Raw genomic sequence first — 22,120 nt, 5'->3', positions numbered from 1 at the left:
GAAATAATGGAGACAAACTTCCTGGAATCATATAAACATAAAGCACCTGGGATCACAAAATGCCCAAAGAGTGCCAGGAGAAGAAAAAGGAATAACTCACATCTACACACACCATCTAGAACTTTACGAATAGCGCAGATAACATGGATAGGAAAGAGCATACCACATGCAAAGCAATGAGAACGAGACCAATGTCAGGGTTTTCCATCGCAATGCTGAAAACAAGAAGATGATCAAGTAATATTTTCAAAGTATTGAAGGAAAAGATTTAGGATCTAGAAATTTACATCCATCCAAACTGCCAAATAGGACAGATGGGTCCCCTATACCAATTATTAAAAGAAGTTACATGAGCTGAGTGTATCATTTAAAGGAAAAATAGTGATGCGTGATTCAACTTTTACGATGTAGAGATGGGTGGAGCATCTGAAAGAAAGAGTATGGAAAAGCATTTACCAGGCAGAAAGAAAAATACTAAGCAGAAGAAACTGGGATTTGGAAACGAATTTGACAATAAATTTCATATTTAAAAAAAAAAAGAAACTGGGGGGAGCTATGCTAACATCACATAAACAAGGATGAAAAGCATCTGGAGGGATGGAAAGCATCACTCCGTAAGAAAGGGTTCAATTCACAAAAGGAGACAGCAGTTTTGAATGTGTTGTACTTAATACCATAAACTCAAAATCGATTAAGCAAAAGGTGACAGACTACAGGAAGAAATCCTTCAGTCCCCTCAGGGATCCACAGCTGATGAATGTCCATCGATGTAGCCACTTCGGAAAACATTTGGTGGCATCGCCTAAAATTGTGACAAATTCCGTGCCCGAGAAATGTCCTAAGAGGAACTTTCACACCGGCACAGATTACCTACCAGAATATTTACAACTGGGGGAGGGGGAGGCGGGGAGGAAGAACCCCAAGGGCCACCAGCAGAAGAGTGAATGGAAAAATTGTGAGAGAGTCCCGCAAGGAAATATTATTGGCAGTCAAAACAAATGAACTACAGCAACCAGGAGAATCAAAGTAATATATTAAATGAAACATCAGCCCCTAAATATGACATTTGGCATGTCATCCTTTTCATAAGGTTAAAAACCACCTTTTTAAAAAGTTTATTTAGAGAAAGAGAGACTGAGCAGGGGAGGGGCAGAGAGGGAGAAAGAGAATCCCAAGCAGTCTCCGCACTGTCACGGAGCCTGATGTGGGGCTCGAACTCACAAACTGAGATCATGAGCTGAGCCAAAATCAAGAGCCAGATGCTTCCCGACTGAACCGCCCAGGTACCCCTAAAAAAACCTTTTAGAAAACGCACGTAGATAGAAGAAAATGACATGGGAAGAAGACAAGGGCATACAGAGTCCAAGTTGGTTGCCTTGGGTGGAGGAACGGAAGATGGGACGGACAGGGTTTAGGATGGGAGGGTGGAGGCAAATGATAGCTTGGGTTGTTGTAGAGTCAGCTGGAGTCTTTGTTTTGTGGTGGTGAGTTTGAAGGTGCTTACATTATTAAAAATAATCAACTAGGGGCGCCTGGGTGGCTTAGTCGGTTGAGCGTCCAACTTCAGCTCAGGTCATGGTCTCGTGATCTGTGAGTTCGAGCCCTGCGTCGGACTCTGTGCTGACAGCTCGGAGCCTGGAGCCTGCTTTGGATTCTGTGTCTCCCTCCCTCTCTGCCCCTCCCCTCCTCGTGCTTTGTCTCTCTCACTCTCAAAAATGAATAAATGTTAAAAATTTTTTTTAATCAAATATTTAAATATAATAATTTATGGACCAAAAATGGAATCATATGAAAATTAGAAAACACTCAAAACTAAACTATAATAAAACACTAGACACTTCACACCTACCAGGATAGCTACTATTAAAAAAAAAAAACCCATAATGTGTTGGCAAAGATATGAAGAAATTGGAAAACTTACGCACTGTTGGTGGGCATGTAAAATAATGCTACCACTATGAAAAACAGTATGCTGATGGTTCCTTAAAAAATTAAAAATAGAGGGGCGCCTGGGTGGCTCAGTTGGTTAAGCATCCAACTCTTGGTTTCGGTTCAGGTCATGATCTCATGGTTCATGGGTTCAAGCCCCACATCAGGCTCCGTGCTGACGGCATGGAGCCTGCTTGGGATTCTGTCTCCCTCTCTCTCTCTCAAAAATAAACATTAAAAAAAAATTTTTTTTTAATTAAAAATAGAATTACCCTATCATCCAGCAATTCCACTTCTGGGCATATCTTCAGAAGAGTTAAAACCAAGGTCTCAAAGAGATACTTGTACACCTGTACACCCACGTTCATAGCAGCATTATTCACAATAGCTAAACGGTGGAAGGAATCCAAGAGTCCACCGATGGGTGAATGGATAAGCAAACTGTGGTATACACAAACAATGGGACAGGCTCAGCCGTAAAAAGGAAATTCTAACATGCGCTAACAACATGGCTGAACCTTGAAGACATTCTGCCAAGCCAGTCGGAAAAGGAGAGTGTTTGCACAAAATTGTGAATGTATTTACCACTATTGAGCTGTATGCTAAGAAATGGTTACAATGGGATGGGGCGCCTGGGTGGCTCAGTCGGTTAAGCCTCCAGCTCTTGATTTCAGCTCAGGTCACGATCTCATGGTTTGTGGGATCAAGCCCAACACAGGGCTCTGAGCTGACAGCACAGAGCTTGCTTGGGATTCTCTCTGCCCCTCCTCCCACCACTCACGTTCTTCAAAATAAACATTTAAAAAAATGCTTTAAAAATGGTTACGATGGGAAATTGTATGTACATTTTAACTTACTAATTAAATAATTTAATTTATTACTAAATTAGGCATCTGGGTGGTTCAGTTGATTAAGTCTCTGACCTCAGCTTAGGTCATGATCTCACAGTTCGTGGGTCCGAGCCTCATGTTGGGTTCTGCGCTGACACCGTGGAGCCTGGAAACCTGCTTTGGATTCTGTGTCTCCCTCTCTCTCTGCCCCTCCCCCGCTTGTGCTCTCTCTCAAAAATGAATAAACATTAAACAAAATTTTTTTAATAATAATAACTAAATACAAATGCATACAGACCTGCGTCAAAGGACATTTTGGCCTGAAAGGGTAAGACTGTCCCACAAAGGGAAAAGAGTACCTTTGTAGAGAAATGATCTAGAAGCCATCTCTTTAACCAGGTGATCAAAATTAGCACCACCAGTGATTGGGACCTTCTCCATCACCACCATGCGCCTTAGATAAGCAATAGGAACACATCAGTCCTAAGCTATTTTTGCTAAAATTGTTTAACCCAAATCTAAGTATGCATAAAGAATCACAGATATCCAAACATGGTACATTGTAATAAGATAACTGGCTTGAACTTGTAAAAAAAAAAAAAAAAAAGCCCATTAAGGTATCTGTTCTAAAAGAGGTTAAACAGACATAACAACTCGATGTAAAATCTATGCATGTTGTGTGTAGAAAGGAGTAGAACATGGCAAATCTTACAAAGCGGTGGCCCCACGAAGGGCATACAATTCTTTCACCTTTTCTTCAGGCTTGGGCGCGGGCAGGAGGTCGAGCCGAAGTGGCCACGCACAAGGGTTAGAATAAGAGCCACAGGATAAACTCAGGCGAGTGTGAGAAAAAGGGAAATTCATATTTCTGATTCGTGAAATAGAAACAAACTAATAGCGAAGAAGAATGACAACAAAGAACTGATGCGCTGAAGAATAATGAAATGTCTACCAAGACTGACAAAAAAGGAGAAAGCACAACAATATTAGATACAAAAAAGGAGACACAATGTGGATAGCCAAGATTACAAACATAAGGCAGTTCTACAAAGAACTCTGTGATAAATTTGAAAGCACAAAGATAACAAAACAGGAAAACATTTTTCCTTAAAAGTATCACAGAATCCAGAACAGAGAAACCTAAACGATCTATTATCACCAAAAATCTAGAGTTAAAAATCTCCCCACCTGGGGTGCCTGGGTGGCTCAGTCGGTAGAGCAGCTGACTCTTGATTTCAGCTCAGGTCATGATCCCAGGGTCATGGGATCGAGCTCCACATGGGGCTCCACACTGAGCCTGGAGCCTGCTTGGGATTCTCTCTCTCTCCCTCTGCTCCTCTCCCCAGCTCGTAATGTCTTGCTCTTGTAACAAGACAAACCAAAAAAAAAACTTCCCACCCACCCTAAACATGCCAGGCACCATGGTTTTACAGCAAGCTTTACCAAAAATTTTAGAAATCCAAAATTCCAATGTTGTACAAACACTTGTAATGACAATAGAACCCTCTCTAACTCATTTTATGAAGTTGGAATAATCTCGATATAAAAACAAGGGCAGCGCAGGAGAGAAAAAACTTAAACCATCTCATTTCTGAGCCTGGATGCCAAAATGCCCCCAAATATCAGAAAAACAAGTCCAGCAATATATTGGAAAATATAGCATGGCTGTTTTATTCCAGGAATGCAAGGATGTTTTAAGATGAGAAAACTGTCAAGGTAGCTTACCGCAGTCACAGGCTAAAGGAGAAAAAACACGTGGCTCGCTCAGATTACCAGGTGTGCTCCTTGGCACCCGTATGCCGGTGGCCGCATGGTGAGGGAGGAGGCGGGTGGGGAAGTTCTAGTGGAAATGACCTGCCGTAAGGCCGATGCTAAAGTGATACAGGCGCAGAGCCCGAAGGGCCACAAGTCTCAAACCTAACAAATTACTACTATTGGGCATCCAATCGCATGGACTGACCATGGCATCGTGGGGGGCGGAGGGGGAGCTCTTAGAATACTCAGCTCATTCTGGGAGATCTATTCACTCATGGTTGGATTCTGCCGCTAAGCTGGGAAATGGAGGGGGCATTCAACTTCAGAGAATGGCAAAGGGGAGTACTATGCAGAACACAGGACTGTACCTGCATCGGGAAGCTTAGCTACGGCCCACAGGAGCTAAAAGACTGAGAAGAGATGGAGAAATGGTGATGAAAAGGTTTTAGGGGGAAAACAGGGGCTATTAGGTACATCACACAATCACTGAAAGCTAGAGAAATATCTAAGGCCAGGCTTACAGATACAATGCCAAAAAAATCGCAGATACATATGACCAAGCGGGTAACAGTCAAAGGAGTACTCAGAGGAACACTGGTAGCCACGAGTATGCTAGAAAATACGACTGAAATGAAGCACACAACTCAATAAGGTAGCTTTGAGCAAATAAACCCAAAGAAACAGAAGGAAAGGGCCAATAAAGTAGGCAGACATCTTGCAAAGCTAGTCAAAGAAAATAAAATGCACAGAATACAGGACAAATGTTTGTTGGTTTTAACTGCTCTCACCCCGTCTCCTTATTCTGGTAAAAGAACCTCTCTATTCTATGGAGCACGTGGTACATACGAATCAGGTTTGGCTCATCTCGCCTCCCACCAAACCCCCATCCTCCCTATTCAGCCCTGGCCACAGCGCTTGCTCAGGAGAGGGCCAGCGACCCAAGAATACCCACTGATCTTCTGTGAAATACACAGATGCTAAGGGAGGAACTCTTTGCCTGTAAGGACTGAGTGTAAACCAGAGCTTCCTGCAGAAAACAATGGTAGGGAGAAAGAGATTCGTCCACCTACAGAAGCAGAGGTAATCCAAGAAACAAATGAGAGTCCTAACGAAATCATGCCGGACCTGGATCAGCTCTGCCTAGAGCTGTATTCTTAGACCTCTGTCAACGAGCCCTGGTTTGCTTCTGCTAGCTGGAGTTAGATTTTGTCGCTTATAAGTAAGAAGGTCCAAAATGATGCCCCAAACAGCTTAAATACACATGAAATACGACTCAAAAAATATAAACTGCCAAAATGGACTGAAGGATAGAAAACCTGAATAAAATGGCACAGGATTAAAAAGCAAAGATCTACCCCTTAAAAAGGAACCAAACAGAGATATTTTTATAAATAAAGCCTACCAAACTTTGAGGCAACAAATTACTCCTGTTCTACAAATTATTGCAGAACAAAGAAAAAGATAAAGATTAAACATCTCCAAATCCATTCTACAAGGCTAGCATAATGCTGTTATCAAAATGGAACAGCGACACCATTAAAACAAAAAGTGAAATTGGCCCAGAAGTAAATATAAAAATCCTAAAGAAATGAACAAATCCTCTAAAACTAAACAGGGCTTACAAGCAAACCCAAGGACAGCTTGAGGAAGTCTGTTCATGGACAGCAGCACAGTAATAAGATGAAGACTTTTGGTTAACTCAGGAGATAGCAAAATCCATCATTGTTAAATACAGGGTAAAAACCTTCAGCAAGCTGGGAACAGAAGGAAACATTTTCAGCCTAATGGAGTTTATCTAGCAGAAACTTAGAGCAAGAACTGTGTGATGACACATGAGAACCATTCCCATTGGGAGAAAAACAAGGATGCCACCCAACGTTACACTGGAGGTCCTGATCCCTGTAATCCCTAAAGAAAAAAGAGTGTCAAGGATAAAACTACCACCAGTGGGACATGACTGGACTACCCAGAAAGCCAAGAGAATTAACTGAAAAACCACGAGAACTGAAGAATTCAGGGGCGTCTGGGTGGCACAGCCCGTTAAGTGTCATGATCTCATGGTTCACGAGTTAAGATAGCGCTTTTCTCCAAATTGAGCTAGGAGATTTATTCACTTACTAATGTTTGAGAGAGAGAGAGAATGAGCAGAGGAGGAGCACAGAGAGCAAGAGACCCAGAATCTGAAGCAGGCTCTAGGCTCTGAGCTATCAGCACACAGCCCAATGTGGGGCTCGAACTCATGAACCGTGAGATCATGACCTGAAGTCAGACACTTAACTGACTGAGCCACCCAGGCACCCCTCAAGCTAGATTTAAAACCCTGCCAATGAAAATCTCAACAGGATTTTTAAGTGGAAATTAACAAGTTCCTTTTAGAGTTCTTATGTAAGAGAAAATATGAAATTTTCAAGGAATAGTAAGGCAGAGATGAGGGAGCTATGAGATTATTAATCCTGCCATAAAACGTGGTAGGTGCACATACATCAACAGATTAGAAATTCCGAAAGGAGACCCATAAATACGCAGGAATTTCGTTTATTTTAAGATACCTTAAACCTGTGAAGAACGACCCCTTCAGTAGATGGTATACAGATGACTATCCCTTTAGCAAAAGTCACTTCCCATAAAAAATAAATTTCAGCCAAGTTCAATATACACATACATACATATCCTTAACTCATCTGAAGTTTATTTTTTGTACACACAGACATACAAACACATACACATGTATACGTTTAAAGCTATACTAAGATACTATAAAGGAAAGTGAACAAGAAGCAGATAAATGAAGCAGTAGCTGGAGAGGATGTGGGAACAGCGACCGGTGTTTCAGGCTGTTTTGGATGGGAGAGTCTACAGCGTGTTCGATGCTAACACATCCAGTAGAAAGGATGACAAAAACCAAAACTTCCATACAGTCCTTAAGCAGGAGGACAGACAAGCTCCAAAGCACAACAGAAAAGGTTTTAGTCCCACTGGATTACATGGGGACATTAGAGACAAGACAATCCACGAGCACATTTGTACGCTTGGTAACGGAGAGGTGAGAGTTCCCTCCAAAGGCTATGATTTAATGAAGTATGTGGTCAACACCTAAGAGAAGGAGGAATTGGCAGACAACGTAAAAGTTTTGAAATACAACATCCCAGAGAAGATCTGCTAGGCAGTGCTGAGTGTCCACTTGAGGTTTTGTTAATTATGAATTTAAGGTAAAACTAGGGAGCTAGGTTGGCTGTTTTCTCTAGCAGTTACTTGAGCATAAGCAGAGAGGTAAACGGGTTGGCCGGGGTTAGGTTTTACTAGATGAACACAGTGGAGGGAAACAAGGGAGCGGGAGGGTATAGGAAAGTGGAGATAGGAGAGTAACAGTAAGAAGGGAAAGGAGCGGGGTGGGGGGGTGGGGAGAGGCCTGCAGATAAAGATAAAGAGGAGGTAGTTGAGCAAGCAAGCAAGAAAGCCAGGACGTGGTGACTGCACAGATGTATGAATTCAAGAAGGGCAATTCCTACCAATGGCAGGGATCCAGGGAGGGACCGAAGACACAGGCAGCAGGCCTGAAGTGGAAGACAAAGAAGTAGGGGGCCACACACAGTGTTGAAGAGACCCACTCCCAGGAGGTAGAAAATGATGACAGAAGCAGGAATAGAAGACTCTAAGCCAGGGGGTAAACTCTTCAACATCTGAACAGTGATTAGGTCAAGGCCAATAATGAAGAGGGAGTGTATGGCCAGAAGTATGAGCTTCAAAGGACAAGTGGGATGGTTTGCAAGAGGGCTGAGGAGTAATGGTCTGTGTAGCCACAAGGCTGCCACCAGGCAGAGGATGTACACCACGGCACGGAGGTGGGCATTCCTGCAGTCGTGCTGACTGGCATGCCAGGAAAACAGCTTACGAGGCACTATGAAATTTGTCCTGAGTGTCTCTTAGAGGCGGAGGCACTAGATCCTTCCGCCGTGCTCCTGAATGCCTGACTCAGTATTACTTGCCAGCAGGCAACAGAGAAGGATTGCTCCCAGTTAGTAAATACATGCATGAAGGCACAGCACAGGGCTTGGCACTTACTGAGTGCCCAGTGAGAATCTAGGAAGGTTCCAGCCATTTCCATTTCCTGCCCGTTTAGGACCTGCACCAAGGAGCAGTCTGTAACTTCACGAATCCCTCCTCCCTCCAGAGAGCCACTCAGACACCAGCACAAGTCGTCACCCACCAGGGGTTTAATTCTCCTTGAGCAGAAGGTCAGTTCAGAGAGGGGCCCTGCCTTGTCCCCCATCCAGAGGGGGAAGATCTGCAGAGAACCCCAGGAATGTCTGAGCTCAGAGGAGCCAATCCTAGTCTCTGGGCAAGAGAAGCGGGTCGAGGGACTCAGGATGCCTCTTCCTCTTCGCTCTCCTCCTCGCTCTCATGATACTGTCTGCGATTGGTGTTAACAAAGAGGTCAGAATCATCTTCAGAGCTGGACTCTTCTCCTGATGACTGTGGCTCCACTGGGAGTTCTGGCGGAGTCTGTCTGCATGGGGGAAAGGGACAGGGTTAACCCAATGCCTTCTGGAAAAACTAGACTGGCAATCAAGGAGCCCCATAAAAAGGAGGGCATAAGGCCAAGAAAAATTGTCTAAAGACTACTTCCCACCTCACATCAAAAGTCTGCAAGAACCACTGGTTTTAATAAGGAGTCCAATCATCAACACTCAATGGACTCACACTACATACCAAGTGCTATACTAACTAATTTTACAAGCATTAACTCCTTTAATCCTCACAAAGCTCCCATCTTACAGGCGGGGAAATCCAAGCCTAAGAGATGAAGTAACCTACTTAAACCATTCATTTACAAGTGGTATTGCCATGATTTTAACCCCAGGCATCTGACTTTCAAGCCACACTCACAACCACATATTCTGGAGCTCTCACCAGGGACTCTACACAGATAGAAAGAAGATCTCTATTTTCCCCTCAAGTCTCCAAGGCCTTAGCCCCTATTTTCTGTCCTAAGGCTTGTTCCTCACCTGTTCCTACTGTTGTTGTGTTTCTCAGCCACTTCTGAGAAGGCCTCAGGCCTGTACCAAGAGAAGAACCGGGGTCAGAAAAGACAGAAAAATCTATCAGCAAAAAAGCTGTTTCCAGCTGTCCCTGCCTGGGATGCCATCTTCCCTCCCCCACCTCCACAGCTAGGAAGTCAATATCCCCCAAAATGAGACAGGCAGTGACCAAGGGGACCACCCTACCAGAGCCCTTCCTTCTGCAGAGAGCGCACGTGGTCTTTGCAGAGCACAAAGGAGATCTCAGCCTTCACTTTTTCTCCCTCTTCAATCGGGTCAACAATGAGAAAGTCGCCTGCAGGTAAGACAGGAGAAAAGACACAATAAATCCTGCTTGCAGCGGGGGAAACCAAGCCCCCAGGAAACAGTTGTCTCCTATAGGGCTACCTCTCTCACCTCTCTTGATCCAGATGTTCTTCCGGTATTTGGAGGGCATGCTCACCAGGAAGCGCTGCCCCTGGGCTGTCTCCACCTCATGCAGATTGTTCCCTGGGGTCCTGAGTACCTGGTCCAAGAGAGACCAAGAACCAGTCAGCCTCATCAGCCAGCTCAAATACTCAGTGAGCTGTGCTCCACCTTACCGCCATGCTAGGGGTCCAAGGGGAGTAGAAGGATGGGGAGGCAGAGCCGCTTATGCCCAATGCCACTCACCCTCACGATCTGCTGCTGGTCAGAGGGCACCATATGCTCCCCCAGCACCTCCTTCACCACATGCTTCCTCTTGGTGGCCTGAGACATGCTGGGGCCCGTCCCAGGGGGTGAGGGATGGGGAGACTGTCAACTCCTCCTCCTGAGTTTCTTCGATGGCAAGTTCAGAACCCAGGACTGTTCTGAAGACGGAGAAAGACTTTTTACTGACGAGTGACTATGTCCTGGTTAAGAACATGACCTTTAAGGGGCGCCTGGGTGGCTCCGTCGGTTGAGCGTCCGACTTCAGCTCAGGTCACGATCTCACGGACCGTGAGTTCGAGCCCCACGTCGGGCTCTGGGCTGATGGCTCAGAGCCTGGAGCCTGCTTCCGATTCTGTGCCTCCCTCTCTCTCTGCCCCTCCCCCGTTCATGCTCTGTCTCTCTCTGTCTCAAAAATAAATAAACGTTAAAAAAAAAAAAAAAAAAAAAGAACATGACCTTTAAAATCTAATTACTAGGATTCAAATTCTATCTTGGCTATGTCCCAGGTGTTCAACTTCCCTAGTTTCAGAGAAAAATAATAGCTAACTCTGATCACCGTTAGTAGAATAAAAGAAGGCAAGCAAAGCACTTAGCACAGCATATGGCACATAAAAACAACTGATTGGGGTGCTTGTGTGGCTCAGTAGATTAAGTGTCCAACTCTTGACATCGTCTAAGGTCCTCATCTCGTAGCTGTGAGATCAAGCCGGGAGTCTGCTTGGGATTCAATCTCTCTCTCTCTCTAAATAAACATTCCATTTATTTATTTATTTAGGAGTCTGCTTGGGATTCATTCTCTCTCTCTAAATAAACATTTAATTAATTAATTAATTATGTATGTATGTTTATTTACTTTTAAAACCGAGAGAGACAGAGCACGAGCACGAGCAAGAGAGAGGCAGGGAGAGAAGACACAAAATCTGAAGCAGGCTCCAGGCTCCCAGCTGTCAGCACAGAGCCCCGCCGCGGGGCTCGAACTCAGGGACCGCAAGATCATGACCTGAGCCAAAGTTGTACCCTCCACCGACTGAGCCACGCAGGCGCCCCCGGAAATACACATTTTAAGTAAACATTTTTAAATAAATATAAAAAAAAACCCTCCTGTTACCACATGTGCTGGCACAATCACAGAAACTAAATACATGTCCTACAGAAATAAGTCATTCCAGCAACCGCCCGGGGAAGGAGTGTGAGAGGACCTAACTATGTTCCTCAACACATCCGTACATCCCTAGCACAGCCACACAACACAGATGCTCAATTTTTCAACACACTATAGTCAGAGACCCATGGTCCGAGCCAGGAACAAGTTCATAGAAGGTCGGGTAAGCCGGCTTGGTCTGCGGCATCTGATTTCTGACTTGGGTACTGAGAAGACAGGACTCGTTCCACCAAGGCTGAAGGTTTCCAAAGGAAACTGCAAAGTGTCACCTCTAGCTGCTGTCCCCTGCCCTCCTCCCTCCCTCTCCTGGAGGAAAGACGCTGAGAACGAGACCCACACTTACTCTCTGGCCTGCGTCTCCCACGGGCGCTGCCCGAACGACCTCGTTCTCCAGGAGGCCGAGAGCAGCTCGCCACGACTCACTTCGCAGCTAAGCCAACGAAGGCACAGAAAAGCGGCCTGCCGGCGGTCACGACGATGGCGTGGACATATACTCAGGTCCCCCGCGCCTCTGGCTTCTAGCCGACTCCTCCAAGCCCAGTGACGACGAGGACTACGCGAGCCCTCCTGGGTCGGATCCTTCCGAGCACCGTACTTCCGGTGCTACCGCGGAAGCCTCCTGGCTACCCTCCCCCGCCTCGTCCGTCTCTTTAACTCTTCCCACCGCCAGGTCAGCCGAGGCTAAGTTTTTAAGTTCCCGATGCGTGCAGCGGGGAACGGAGTTTTCTCCGACGCCCCAGCTTCCTGAGACCGGACATACTGCCCGAGAAGCGAGACCACAGAAAGCAGCCGGGCTTCCCGAGAGGCAACCCGAAAGCCAAGCCTACTAAAGGCGCCACTGAGGTCGAGAGCGCCTCATCTCTATGGCTCGAGGCGGCTAGAAGCGCCCAATTCGGAATTTTTTTTCACAGGCGGCTCTTGAGGCGACCCGGAAGCGGAAGTGGAAGAAAGTTCTAGTGGGTTGAGGTATCGCTCGGAGCAGCCGGGTGGCGGGAGGAGCCGTTACGGGAGCGGGAGCTGCCGGTGAGCGCTAGCTGCGGAGCAGGGCCGGAGCTGGAGACGGGAGGAGGCGCGGGGAGGAGGGGTGGAGAGGAGCCCGAGCGCTGGAGCGGCCTGGAGGATGCGCCCTCGGAGAGGGCTCGGCCGCCGGGCGGGGAGAGGGCGGGGCGGGGCGCGGCGGCGCGTGGAGGGGGCGGGGCGGCGCGCGTGGGGCGGGGCCGGAGGGCGGGGCGGGAGCGCGTGCGTGGACCCCGCCGCGCGGGAGGAGCAGGTGCGCGCGCTCCGGCCAGCGCGGTCGCTCCGTGAGCGGCGTGCGCGGGCGAGTGGGGGCAGAGCGACCCTTCGTTTGCTTTTCGGCCCAGGGGAGCCGCTCCTGGCGGGGGTCAGTGCCTTCTTAGCCCAGCCAAGGTCACACACACGGAGTGACAGCTCAGGGAGGGCCCCGGCTACCGACTCTGGGAATCTTCCCGCTGCCCCGAGTGCGCCACCTGTGAGGGCAAGAGAGTTTTTCCTCCTGGGCAGCGCTAAAACCCAGATCCCGCAGGGAAAGGTTCTTTTGCCTGGCGGGGAAAACACTCTTCTTGGACCCCGGTTCTCTCCTCCGTGAAAGGAGGGGGATCGGGGTAGCCGCCGTAATGGCTGGTTTCGCGTTCTCTTACTAGAACAGGGCCCCTGGGCCCTTGGGAGTTCCCGGTTTTCAGCCCTAACTCCCTTTTCTTGGGATTCCTAGATTAAGCTGATCAAGATGACAACCTCCCAAAAACACCGAGACTTCGTGGCAGAGCCCATGGGGGAAAAGCCAGTGGGGAGCCTGGCCGGGATTGGTGAAGTCTTGGGCAAGAAGCTGGAGGAAAGGGGCTTTGACAAGGTGCGGGGTGACTGCATGCATCTGGGGGGGGGGGGGTGAGTGTGGGTAGGGCAGACTACCATGTTTCCTGGCAGTTAGGGGTGAGGAAAGCGAGAGTAACTGTTGGGGGTGGACAGTGGTGTGTGATCTGAAGGGATAGCCAGAGCCTGTCGTACCCGCCAGCCTCACGTGCTTTGAAGCCACAGTAGTGGCCTTCGAGCACTGAGCAGCATGCCCTTTACTTTGCCCGTTGTGCAGGCCTACGTGGTCCTTGGCCAGTTCCTGGTGCTAAAGAAAGATGAAGATCTCTTCCGGGAATGGCTGAAGGACACATGCGGTGCCAATGCCAAGCAGTCCCGGGACTGCTTCGGGTGCCTTCGGGAGTGGTGCGACGCCTTCTTGTGAGGCTCTCCGGGGAGCCCCCAGCCCCTGGCCCCAGCACGGAGTCTCCAGAGTTTGCAGCCGCGTGGGGACTCCTCCCCTGTCCTCTACAAAAGAAGAGATTGCTGTTGTCGTACTCCACCTCTGATGTACTCCAAGGTCTTTTGGGAGTTCTCTCCCCTCACCATTTCAACTTTTTGAAATTCTCGCCCTTGCATGCATTTCCCTTCTCCTTCCCCTGCCGGTTTCATGTCAACAATTACCAGCTTCTCCCGAGTGGATTCCAGGCCCTTCCCTGACCCCCACTCCCACCCCCACCTCTGGTCTGTTTTATGCTATTTGGCTCTTTTTTGGCAAAACAGTCACTGTCCTTGTAAAGTTTTTTAAATCAATAAAGTCAGTGGCCTTCCTGACTGGGCTTTGTGCGTTGAAAAGCAGGTGGGCTGGGACTTCCCCACAGACTGACCAGGTCTGCGACACTCCTTATCAGTGCAGATCGAAACTGGCGGCTTCCTTCCTACCCGGGAGGGCAGCCACCCTAGCCACGTAGGCCTCAGCCAGGTGCTTTGGCGTGTCCCTTAGTAACCTGGCAGGGAGTGTGGGCTGATATCTCCCTGGGATCTGGGTGGGCTGTGATGTTCCAGATGTCATCCGAGTCAACATCTGGGCTAGGCAGCACCTGGTGGAAAAGTCAGTGGGAGTCCAGGGTACCGGGAAGAGGGTGAATCAGATGTAGGTAAGAGTTCACCTGCCAATCATCGGGTGCTTTCCTGGCCTTTGGGAGGAGTGGCCAGGCCTCTGGCTCTCTTAGGGAGGTTAGGGAGCCAGAAAGAACGTGGACATCACAACTACGCGGGCTCGAGTGAGTTATACTTTTGTTGGGTATATTTTTGTCCTGGTCTTTGTTGAACGCTCAGTGGTAACCAGGCCCACAGCTAAGATCCTTGCAAGCATATTTTTCTCCCCTGGTAAGAGGTAATTGTTTTTTCTTTTGTAGGTGAGGAAACCAGAGGCTCAGAGAGACTAAGTAATTTGACCATGGACTTCCTGCTCGGAAGTTGCCAGATTGGCCCTCAAAATGTAGCTCAAAACCCACGTACCTGAGGGCCCTTTGTTCCCTGGTCACGTCACTTGGCCTCTCCAAGCCTCTGTTTTCCCACTTGGCAAATGAGGTGGTTGTAAGGATCAGGTATAACGCTAGCTGTGTGGCACCCAGCCCTGCTTGGCTTTGTTTCTTTCCCCGGACCACTGATGAGGAACTCCTTGCTTACAGAATTCTCCCCGCAGGACTTACAGTCTGGTGAGGGGAGCGTGACAGGTATTAGATGCAAAAAATTGGGATACTATGTGAAGATTCTCGTGATCCCGGGGAAGGGAAAAGTGAAGGAAAAGTTGATAAACTCAACTCCGCTAATAGCAACTTTGTCTGAAGTTCCAAAGAGAGTGGCAGTGCTACCCCAGGGTGGGAAAGGATACGGGCAACACACATAAACAACAGAGGGCTGCATCCAGAGAACTTGACGATGATGAAGACGAAGCAGACAAGATAGAAAAAGAGTAAAAGACTTGAATGGCAGCCATGAAAGGAACACCCCAAATGGCGGATAAGCTTAGGAAAAGGTGCTCGATCACAGGAGTTGGAAACGCAAATGAGATGCCGTTGTCCACTCCCTGGCAAAAATTCCAAAGTCAAACAATACTAAGTGCTGATGAGGGAGTGAAGCAACAGTTTCCATGCAGCTGGTGGGAGTGTAAATTGGTATGAGCCTTTGGGGAAACAGTTGGGCGTTTTCTAGTAAAACTAAAGATAAGACCCATCCTGTGACCCTGCAGGTCGGCTCCCGGGGCCACTGCCAAGGACTCTCGCATGTCCGCACCTGAACGCGTGCTCACGAATGCGTGTTCACCGCAGCTTCATTTATAACAACCCCCAACTGGACCAACCGTAACGGCTGTCGGTACCAGTGAACGTGAACAAAGGACAGGTGAACCGAGCGCCCAAAATGTCAAATGCCGTGATGCCGTTCACGTAAAGTTAAGTGGATCCCTGCTCAGGGATCCCTGTATAGGTGGTAAGACTCTAGAAGAAAGACGAGTAGAAGCGGAGTAGTTCCCTTTGGGGGAAGGAGGTGTGAGCAGCGGGGGGTTGGGGGCGGGGGTGGCAATACAGGCGTCGACTAATTTGTTAACACATACGCAGTGTGTGCTTTTCCGGTATAAGCTACATCTCAGAACAGTGGAAGGATAAAAAGGAAACCAAAAGTAAGGCCCCAGGGATAGAGCAATTACGTGATTACTTGGAAAACAGGATGGTTATTGGTCGGGGTAAGGGGTGAGTGCGGGGCTGGGTCTGGAAAGTGAGCAGCCCTCCTGGAAGGGCACCAGGTGGCCAGAGCAGGGCCCAGCTTGTGTTACAGACCACTTTCTGGGAGGATGCCAGTCTGACTCCCAGACCGCGGTGGTAATTCAGGCCGTCCGTGGAGTTTCAGGCTAAGTTTCAGATGTTTTCCTGGATGGGTCCAGGGCCACCTCAGAGTCCCCTCAGCCTCAACCCTTTGTGGTGTGACACTGCCACACGGGCCTGGGGTGCTCAGGCAGGGGCTCGGCAGGGCCATGCCCTCCCCCTACCTCAATCCTGACGCTGCCAGATGGCTGCTGACGCTCGGGAGGCAATGGAGACTCCCTCCTCCCCCACAACACCCTTCCCATGGCTCCTGCCCATGCCGGTTGGCAGGTCTTGCCTCTCGTGGTTCTGGCAAGGGGGCCCGCCCAGCAGAAGCTCGTGGGCCACACTGCCCGCTCTGCTTCCTCCTCACCCACAGTCTCGTGGGCCCTTCCCTGCCTCGCCCACAGTCTTTGTCTCTGAAGCGGCTGGGACCTGCTATCTCACCTCTCACTTGGGGCTCAGGCAGCGTCTGTGACACGTTAAAGGTCGAAACCCTTTATCTGGGTCCCTTAGTGCATCCCACACAAGTTCCTGGTTCAGTCCTAGAGCAGCAGGAGACAGAAGGCATCTAGAATGTACTTTGTGACAGGGTGGCCTCAGAGATCCAGCCCCAACTTAGCCTGCAGGACATAGGGACCAAGGCCTGTAATGTTGGAGAAAGCAGACCTGAGCGGGGACGGGTAGGAGGTTATCTAAATGTCAACCCAAACTGCTCAACAGGATGTGCCCGGCCAGGGGGCACGGGTGGGCACGGGAGTCAGCAGATACTGCCCCCTGTTCCTCCCTCCCCTGCGGTACCCAGCCAGAGCTTGACCCGCTCGGCCACTCTAGTTATGAGTACTCAGATGTGGCCAGAGCTTGGGGTGAACCCAACTTCCACGCTCTGGGGTCCGGAAGGGGTCCTGCTGTTCCCGGAGGGAATTGGGAGGCTACGGGATGAACCCCAGCCTGAGACACGCCTCCCCACTCTGGCCCAGTAGCAGCCCAGACGGTGTGAAAGGCTCAGAGGATACGTTCTTGCCTATCAACCCCCTTCCCCGTTGCCCACACCCCCTCAGGGACCCAAGGCTCTTTCTACTGTCACTCGGGGCCTCGACTGCTGACAGCCTGAAGGAGCCAGCCAGACCTGCTTCTGAATCAGGGCCTCCTCGACTTGCCGTGTGACCTGGGGCCAGCTGCTCACTGTTCTGAGCCTGACTTCTCTCCTCTGTCACCTGGTATAGGTTGGTAAAGGTTCAACCAGCTAATGAACCTGAAGCCCCGGGCACTCTGGGGCACTCCTCCACCGATGGGAGCTTCCTGGATCTCAGCTTTCCTTGCCTTAACGTCTCTTTTCTCAGATGTGCTTAGGGCAAGGGGAGCGAAGCCCCGGGGGAGGGAATATCCGTGGCCCAGCTGGAAGTCCAGGGAAGAGGGCTCTGGGGGCAGCACCGAGGCCCCGAGTAGCCTGATCCCAGGGTGAAGATGTCGAGAGCCCACCCTGGTCATCAAGACCCATCGGCCAGAGGCAAGAGGGTGGTGCCACGGGCAACCTGGATTGGGATCCCTGGGCCACAGCAAAAAAGAAGACTGTGCCCTGTGGCCGGTAGGGAGGGCCAACCCCGAGCTCACACCTGGCCCATGCCTCCTTCTGGAAGCCAGAGTGGTCCCCACAGGATGGAGCCCAGGCCGAGGGCTCTTCTCCAGATGAGACCCAGCCCTGGGAAAATCCTTTCGGGGTCCCCCTGCCTCCAGGGAGCCTCCGCCTACACAGCAGACCTCATATCCCCGTGGAGACGTGGGACTCACGTCCAGGACTCACACACCAGGACGCTGGCACGCACCCGGCTCCACCCCTGACACTTTTCCTTTGACCTCCCCCATTTCTCCCTAGTAAAACGGCTTCCGCAGAGCAGTTATGAGGATGAGAGTGTGTCGAGGCCCCGGTGCAAGACCCGGCACACACCAGAAGCCGAGCAATTGTTACTTAGCCTTCCCCATCCCTCTTTTCCCACCAAGACACCGCTTCTAGCTGTGTGACCCTAGACAAATGACCTGAGCTCTCTGATTCACTTTCTTCATCTGAAAAACAAGCTCGATGCTTACTACCTAAGAGTGCTTAGGATAGACCAGTGGGTGAAAGATCTTTGGAGACTGTTAGGTTGTGGTGCTCATTCGCACCGGTGCAAAGGAGTGAGGGGGAGGGTAGGGGCCAGCGAGCTAGGGACCCACCGGCCCTTGGTGGGTCAGAGACGAGGCCTTGGCTAGTTTTCCAAGGAGCTGTTGGAGGTAAGTGTGGCCATGGCTGAGCTCCAAGTAATGGCAGAGCAGGACCGGGGGAGAGTCTGGGGAGGCTCCCGGCCCCCTGGGGCTGCCTCTCCCTCCTCTGCCCTGAGCCTCTTACTCCACCCCCTCCCAGGTTCTCTCAGGTTGGGTTTCTGCCTCATTAAGCCACAAGTGAGCCGGCTCTCCCACAAACGGGCATCTGTCCCTTTAAGGCAGACACCTGAGCCTATCCTGTGACTGTGTGACTGTTCCTTGGAATCCCAGATTGGTTTTCACAGCTGGGCTGAGGGGGTGGGGAGCAGCTGGTCTGGGTCTCCCTGGGAGGAAATCACGGCCCTTCCTGGCCCCGGGATTCCGCGACCGACCGGGAATTCTACCTGGTCGTAATATTCACCATCGTAATAGCCCCCCACGGTTTGTCAGGTACTATAACCCACTACCCCTTACAAGCCCCAAGCGAGATCCCTGGAGGCCCTAAGCACTAACAAGATCTTCGTGCCCCAGAGCAAAATGCACCCCTACCCCCCACAACTCGTGATTAAAAGTACAAGCTACACTGAACTCTAAAACACAAATAAGGAAGTCCACCAAGATTCAGACTTCTCCCGTGTTAGCTGCTTCAGTGCTGTCCATTGATTACCAGATTTTTCTAAAAAAACTCCTAGTGCCCTATTTGGCTGCTACCTCCAGCAAGCACAATTTACCTATGGGTGGCCCAGTCCCGGGTGTTAATGCCAATATAACCTTAGCAGGTAAGAGTGGTCACCTATCCTCGATGATGACACAGAGGCCTTGGGAGGCCATGGGACTTGTCCAAGTCACCAGAGCTGAGCTGGTATGACACACACCCCTCTTTCTGGCCCGTCTTCATCTTTTGGGCTCAGCATGGTCTGAAAGCACAGATTTGAGTTCGACTGCCTGGGCTCAAAAGCCAGCATCATCACTTACTGTTTACTAGCTGACATCCTGGGGCAAATCGTTCTCCCCTCTGCATCCTGTGGCTCGCTGCGTAAGGTGGAAACATTACCAATTCCCATTTCATGCTGGCCGGGAGGGTCAAACGGTGCCCAGCTCAGTGCACTGGTCTCCTTTCCTGTCATATTTATAGGACCAGGGCTTCTCCAAGCACTTTGCCTGTTGAGTTCTCACAGCAACCCATTTTACAGAGAGGGAAACTGAGGCACTGAGCGATTAAGGCATCCCTTCCAGGTTACACAGGTAGCAAACGGTGGCAATAGTAAGACCTCGCCAACGGTTGTCGGTATTTCATGCCGGCTGAGCTTTCCATGGAACTGTTTGAATGGTGGCACTTGCCGGGGACTGTCACGGTCCTTTCACTCACGAACTGGGTGTGTCCCTGGAGGGCAGGGCAGCATCGCGGGGGACACAGGTGTGCTGGGGCCATGGACTGCCCCCTTTGGCGCGAGGACAGCGGCCTCTCAGATCGCCCAGGCTCCCACCCCTCCCCGGCTCTGCCTCTGCCGCGGGGTGGGCGGGGCGGGCGGGGCCGCTAGCCTATAAAAACGGCGCGCCCCCGAGGGCCTGACACTGACGACCGACCAACCGATAGACCGTGGCCATGGCGCCCCCGAGCCTCTCGCGGGCTCTGGGCCTGGGCCTGCTCGCGCTCTGCCTCCTGGCGCTGCCCGGTGACGCCCGTGCCCGCCGGGCGGAACGCAGAGTCGGAGAACGCCAGAACCTGTCACTCAGTGACCCGCAGGTGCAGAAGGCAGCGCAGGCGGCCGTGGCCAGCTACAACATGGGCAGCAACAGCCTCTACTACTTCCGCGACACCAGGATCCTCAAGGCCCAGAGTCAGGTGTGGACGGGCGGGCGGGTCAGGGGCGAGAGGCAGCCTCCCACCAGGCCAGCAGGGCTTTCAGCCGGTGGCCAGGTTGAGGGGGTGCCACGAGAGTAATCGGGACATTTTCATACGATGTATTTTTTAAATCGGATTAATGCCAAGAATTCATTATGAACGACCTATCCAGCTTTCAGTGGATGGGATCCAGCCCTGTCTCACTAGCCTCACGGTAGCCCCCGCCCTGAGGGGCGGACTGGGGAGAGGGGAGTGAGGGAGATGGGGCGGTGGGCTTCAGGACATGTGCACACCTGGGTCTCAGCTTCCTGTGTAGCCCGGGCCTCCGCCCCTCTCCCCAGGGGTCGCCACCAGAACTTCCCCATCCAGGGTCTGAATCCCGAGGCCCAGCCCAGCATGCCAAACGTGGAGAGGGGGGAGAGGTCTGGGTCCGGGGTAGTTTTCCGGTGCCCCTCACCCGCTCCTGCCCTCCCTCCCCAGCTGGTGGCCGGCATCAAGTACTACCTGACCCTGGAGATGGGGAGCACAGCCTGCCGGAAGAACGTGGCCACCGGAGATGGCGTAGATGTCACTACCTGCCCCCTGGCCACAGGCGTGCAGGAGGAGGTAACAGCCCCGCATCCCACTGCCCAGCACCCAAGGCCCTAGATTGTCCGGCCCGAACTGGTCTGGTTGGCCAGGCTGATGTCTGGCTGAACCTGTCCCTGCCACCTGGATGACTCACTCACCAGGCCAGGGTGGGGTACAGAGAGGAGGAGACGGGCTTCTCCCTCACAGGAGCAGGCCAGCAAGATCTGGGATCTAGTCCCGGCCATCTGACTCATTGTCCCTTTGGGCCAGTGACCGCCGCTCTCGAACCCCAGAGCACAGCGTCGCAGGCTGAGGATGGCAGTTACCGGGAGTCAGGCCTGGGGCCCCACTCACCTCTCCTTCTCTCCCTGCAGAAACTGCTCTGTGACTTCGAGATCCTGGTGGTCCCCTGGCAGAATTCCTCCCAACTTCTAAAGCATAACTGTGTGACCATAACCTAGACCCCTTCAGGCATGGGCACCGGAGGGAGCAGGTGCGGCGCAGAAGGCACACATCCATGGATGTATCTGTCACAATAAAGCGCTGCCGGCTTCTCACATTGGACTCTCCTGAGTGCTTCACTCCCCGCTGCCCAGGACTCAGAGTTCGCAGCCTGTGAGAATCCCATACCCTCACGTGGGCCAGAGATGGCAGAGTCCCCACAGGCCATGAGACCTTGAGGGCAGGGACAGCGGCTTTCAAGGATACACTGTGGGCTATACGCCAGAGGGACTCCCCAGTGCTTTGCCCCAGGCAAGACTCCTGGAAGGGGACGGACAGGAAGCCCCAAGGGGACCGAGGTCACATCTGCCCACAGGAGGGATGAGGGGACAGATGCAATTTGATGTCGTTTAAAGAAAACGGAACTGCAACATTTTATGCACAACTGCATATGTGTGTACCATTCGTCCTCACTATATACACACCAAACACACACACACAAACCACAATTCACACTTGGATGCTCCAGAAACACAGGTGCACACAGAAGTAACACCCTCCACCCCAAGCAGCCTGGACATGTATACAGACCTCCAAACACATAACCCCAGAGACCCACATCCCCCACCGGGAGCTGTGCCTCAGACACACACACACACACACACACACACGCACACGCCTGGAACAGGACGAGTAGTAACTAGATCCCTTGGGAGCACTAGGCGTGGGCCCCAGCAGGCCCTGGCGGGCTGAACTTTGGTGGCTGTGGACCTGGGGAATGCCCCTGCCCCGGTCTTCTGTCCCTCACGCCCCCATCGTGCCTGCCTCCAGCCCCCTGCCCAGTGCTAGGACCTAATGAGGAGCAGCCCCGGGTGCCAGGCCCTGCCCTCTGCTCCCAGAGGCTATGTAGGGGTAGGGATGGGGAGGCGGAAAATAGAGGTAACTTCCACACGGAACACTGAGGA

At 51.1% G+C, this 22,120-nt stretch overlaps 3 protein-coding genes across 4 annotated transcripts; 2 read left to right on the top strand and 1 right to left on the bottom strand.

The window, feature by feature from the left end:
- Window positions 1–7,033: 7,033 nt before the first annotated feature.
- EIF1AD (eukaryotic translation initiation factor 1A domain containing) lies at window positions 7,034–11,970 on the bottom strand. Its single transcript, XM_019415038.2, has 6 exons — window positions 11,731–11,970; window positions 10,205–10,383; window positions 9,950–10,058; window positions 9,740–9,848; window positions 9,521–9,571; window positions 7,034–9,021 (listed from the first exon to the last, which is right to left on the bottom strand). The coding sequence occupies exons 2-6, from the start codon at window positions 10,289–10,291 to the stop codon at window positions 8,877–8,879; spliced, it is 501 nt and encodes a 166-aa protein (XP_019270583.1). The 5' UTR covers window positions 10,292–10,383; window positions 11,731–11,970; the 3' UTR covers window positions 7,034–8,876.
- A 308-nt stretch (window positions 11,971–12,278) lies between these two features.
- Window positions 12,279–14,027, top strand: BANF1 (BAF nuclear assembly factor 1). Of its 2 annotated transcripts, XM_053899433.1 has the most exons (3): window positions 12,633–12,657; window positions 13,117–13,254; window positions 13,492–14,027. In XM_053899433.1, the coding sequence occupies exons 2-3, from the start codon at window positions 13,132–13,134 to the stop codon at window positions 13,636–13,638; spliced, it is 270 nt and encodes an 89-aa protein (XP_053755408.1). In that variant the 5' UTR covers window positions 12,633–12,657; window positions 13,117–13,131; the 3' UTR covers window positions 13,639–14,027. The 2 variants fall into 2 exon arrangements, 1 of the variants encoding a protein (XP_053755408.1); XR_008421086.1 differs by lacking the exons at window positions 12,633–12,657; window positions 13,492–14,027 and adding an exon at window positions 12,279–12,410 and having other exon boundaries at window positions 13,117–13,233.
- Window positions 14,028–19,881: 5,854 nt separating this feature from the next.
- Window positions 19,882–21,271, top strand: CST6 (cystatin E/M). Its single transcript, XM_019415039.2, has 3 exons — window positions 19,882–20,144; window positions 20,625–20,750; window positions 21,089–21,271. The coding sequence occupies exons 1-3, from the start codon at window positions 19,905–19,907 to the stop codon at window positions 21,173–21,175; spliced, it is 453 nt and encodes a 150-aa protein (XP_019270584.1). The 5' UTR covers window positions 19,882–19,904; the 3' UTR covers window positions 21,176–21,271.
- Window positions 21,272–22,120: the final 849 nt, after the last annotated feature.

This window comes from Panthera pardus, unplaced genomic scaffold (assembly GCF_024362965.1).
Source record: "Panthera pardus isolate Hobbes unplaced genomic scaffold, ASM2436296v1 HiC_scaffold_12, whole genome shotgun sequence".
NCBI lineage: Eukaryota > Metazoa > Chordata > Mammalia > Carnivora > Felidae > Panthera > Panthera pardus.
This window is presented reverse-complemented; position numbering and strand designations above follow the sequence as displayed.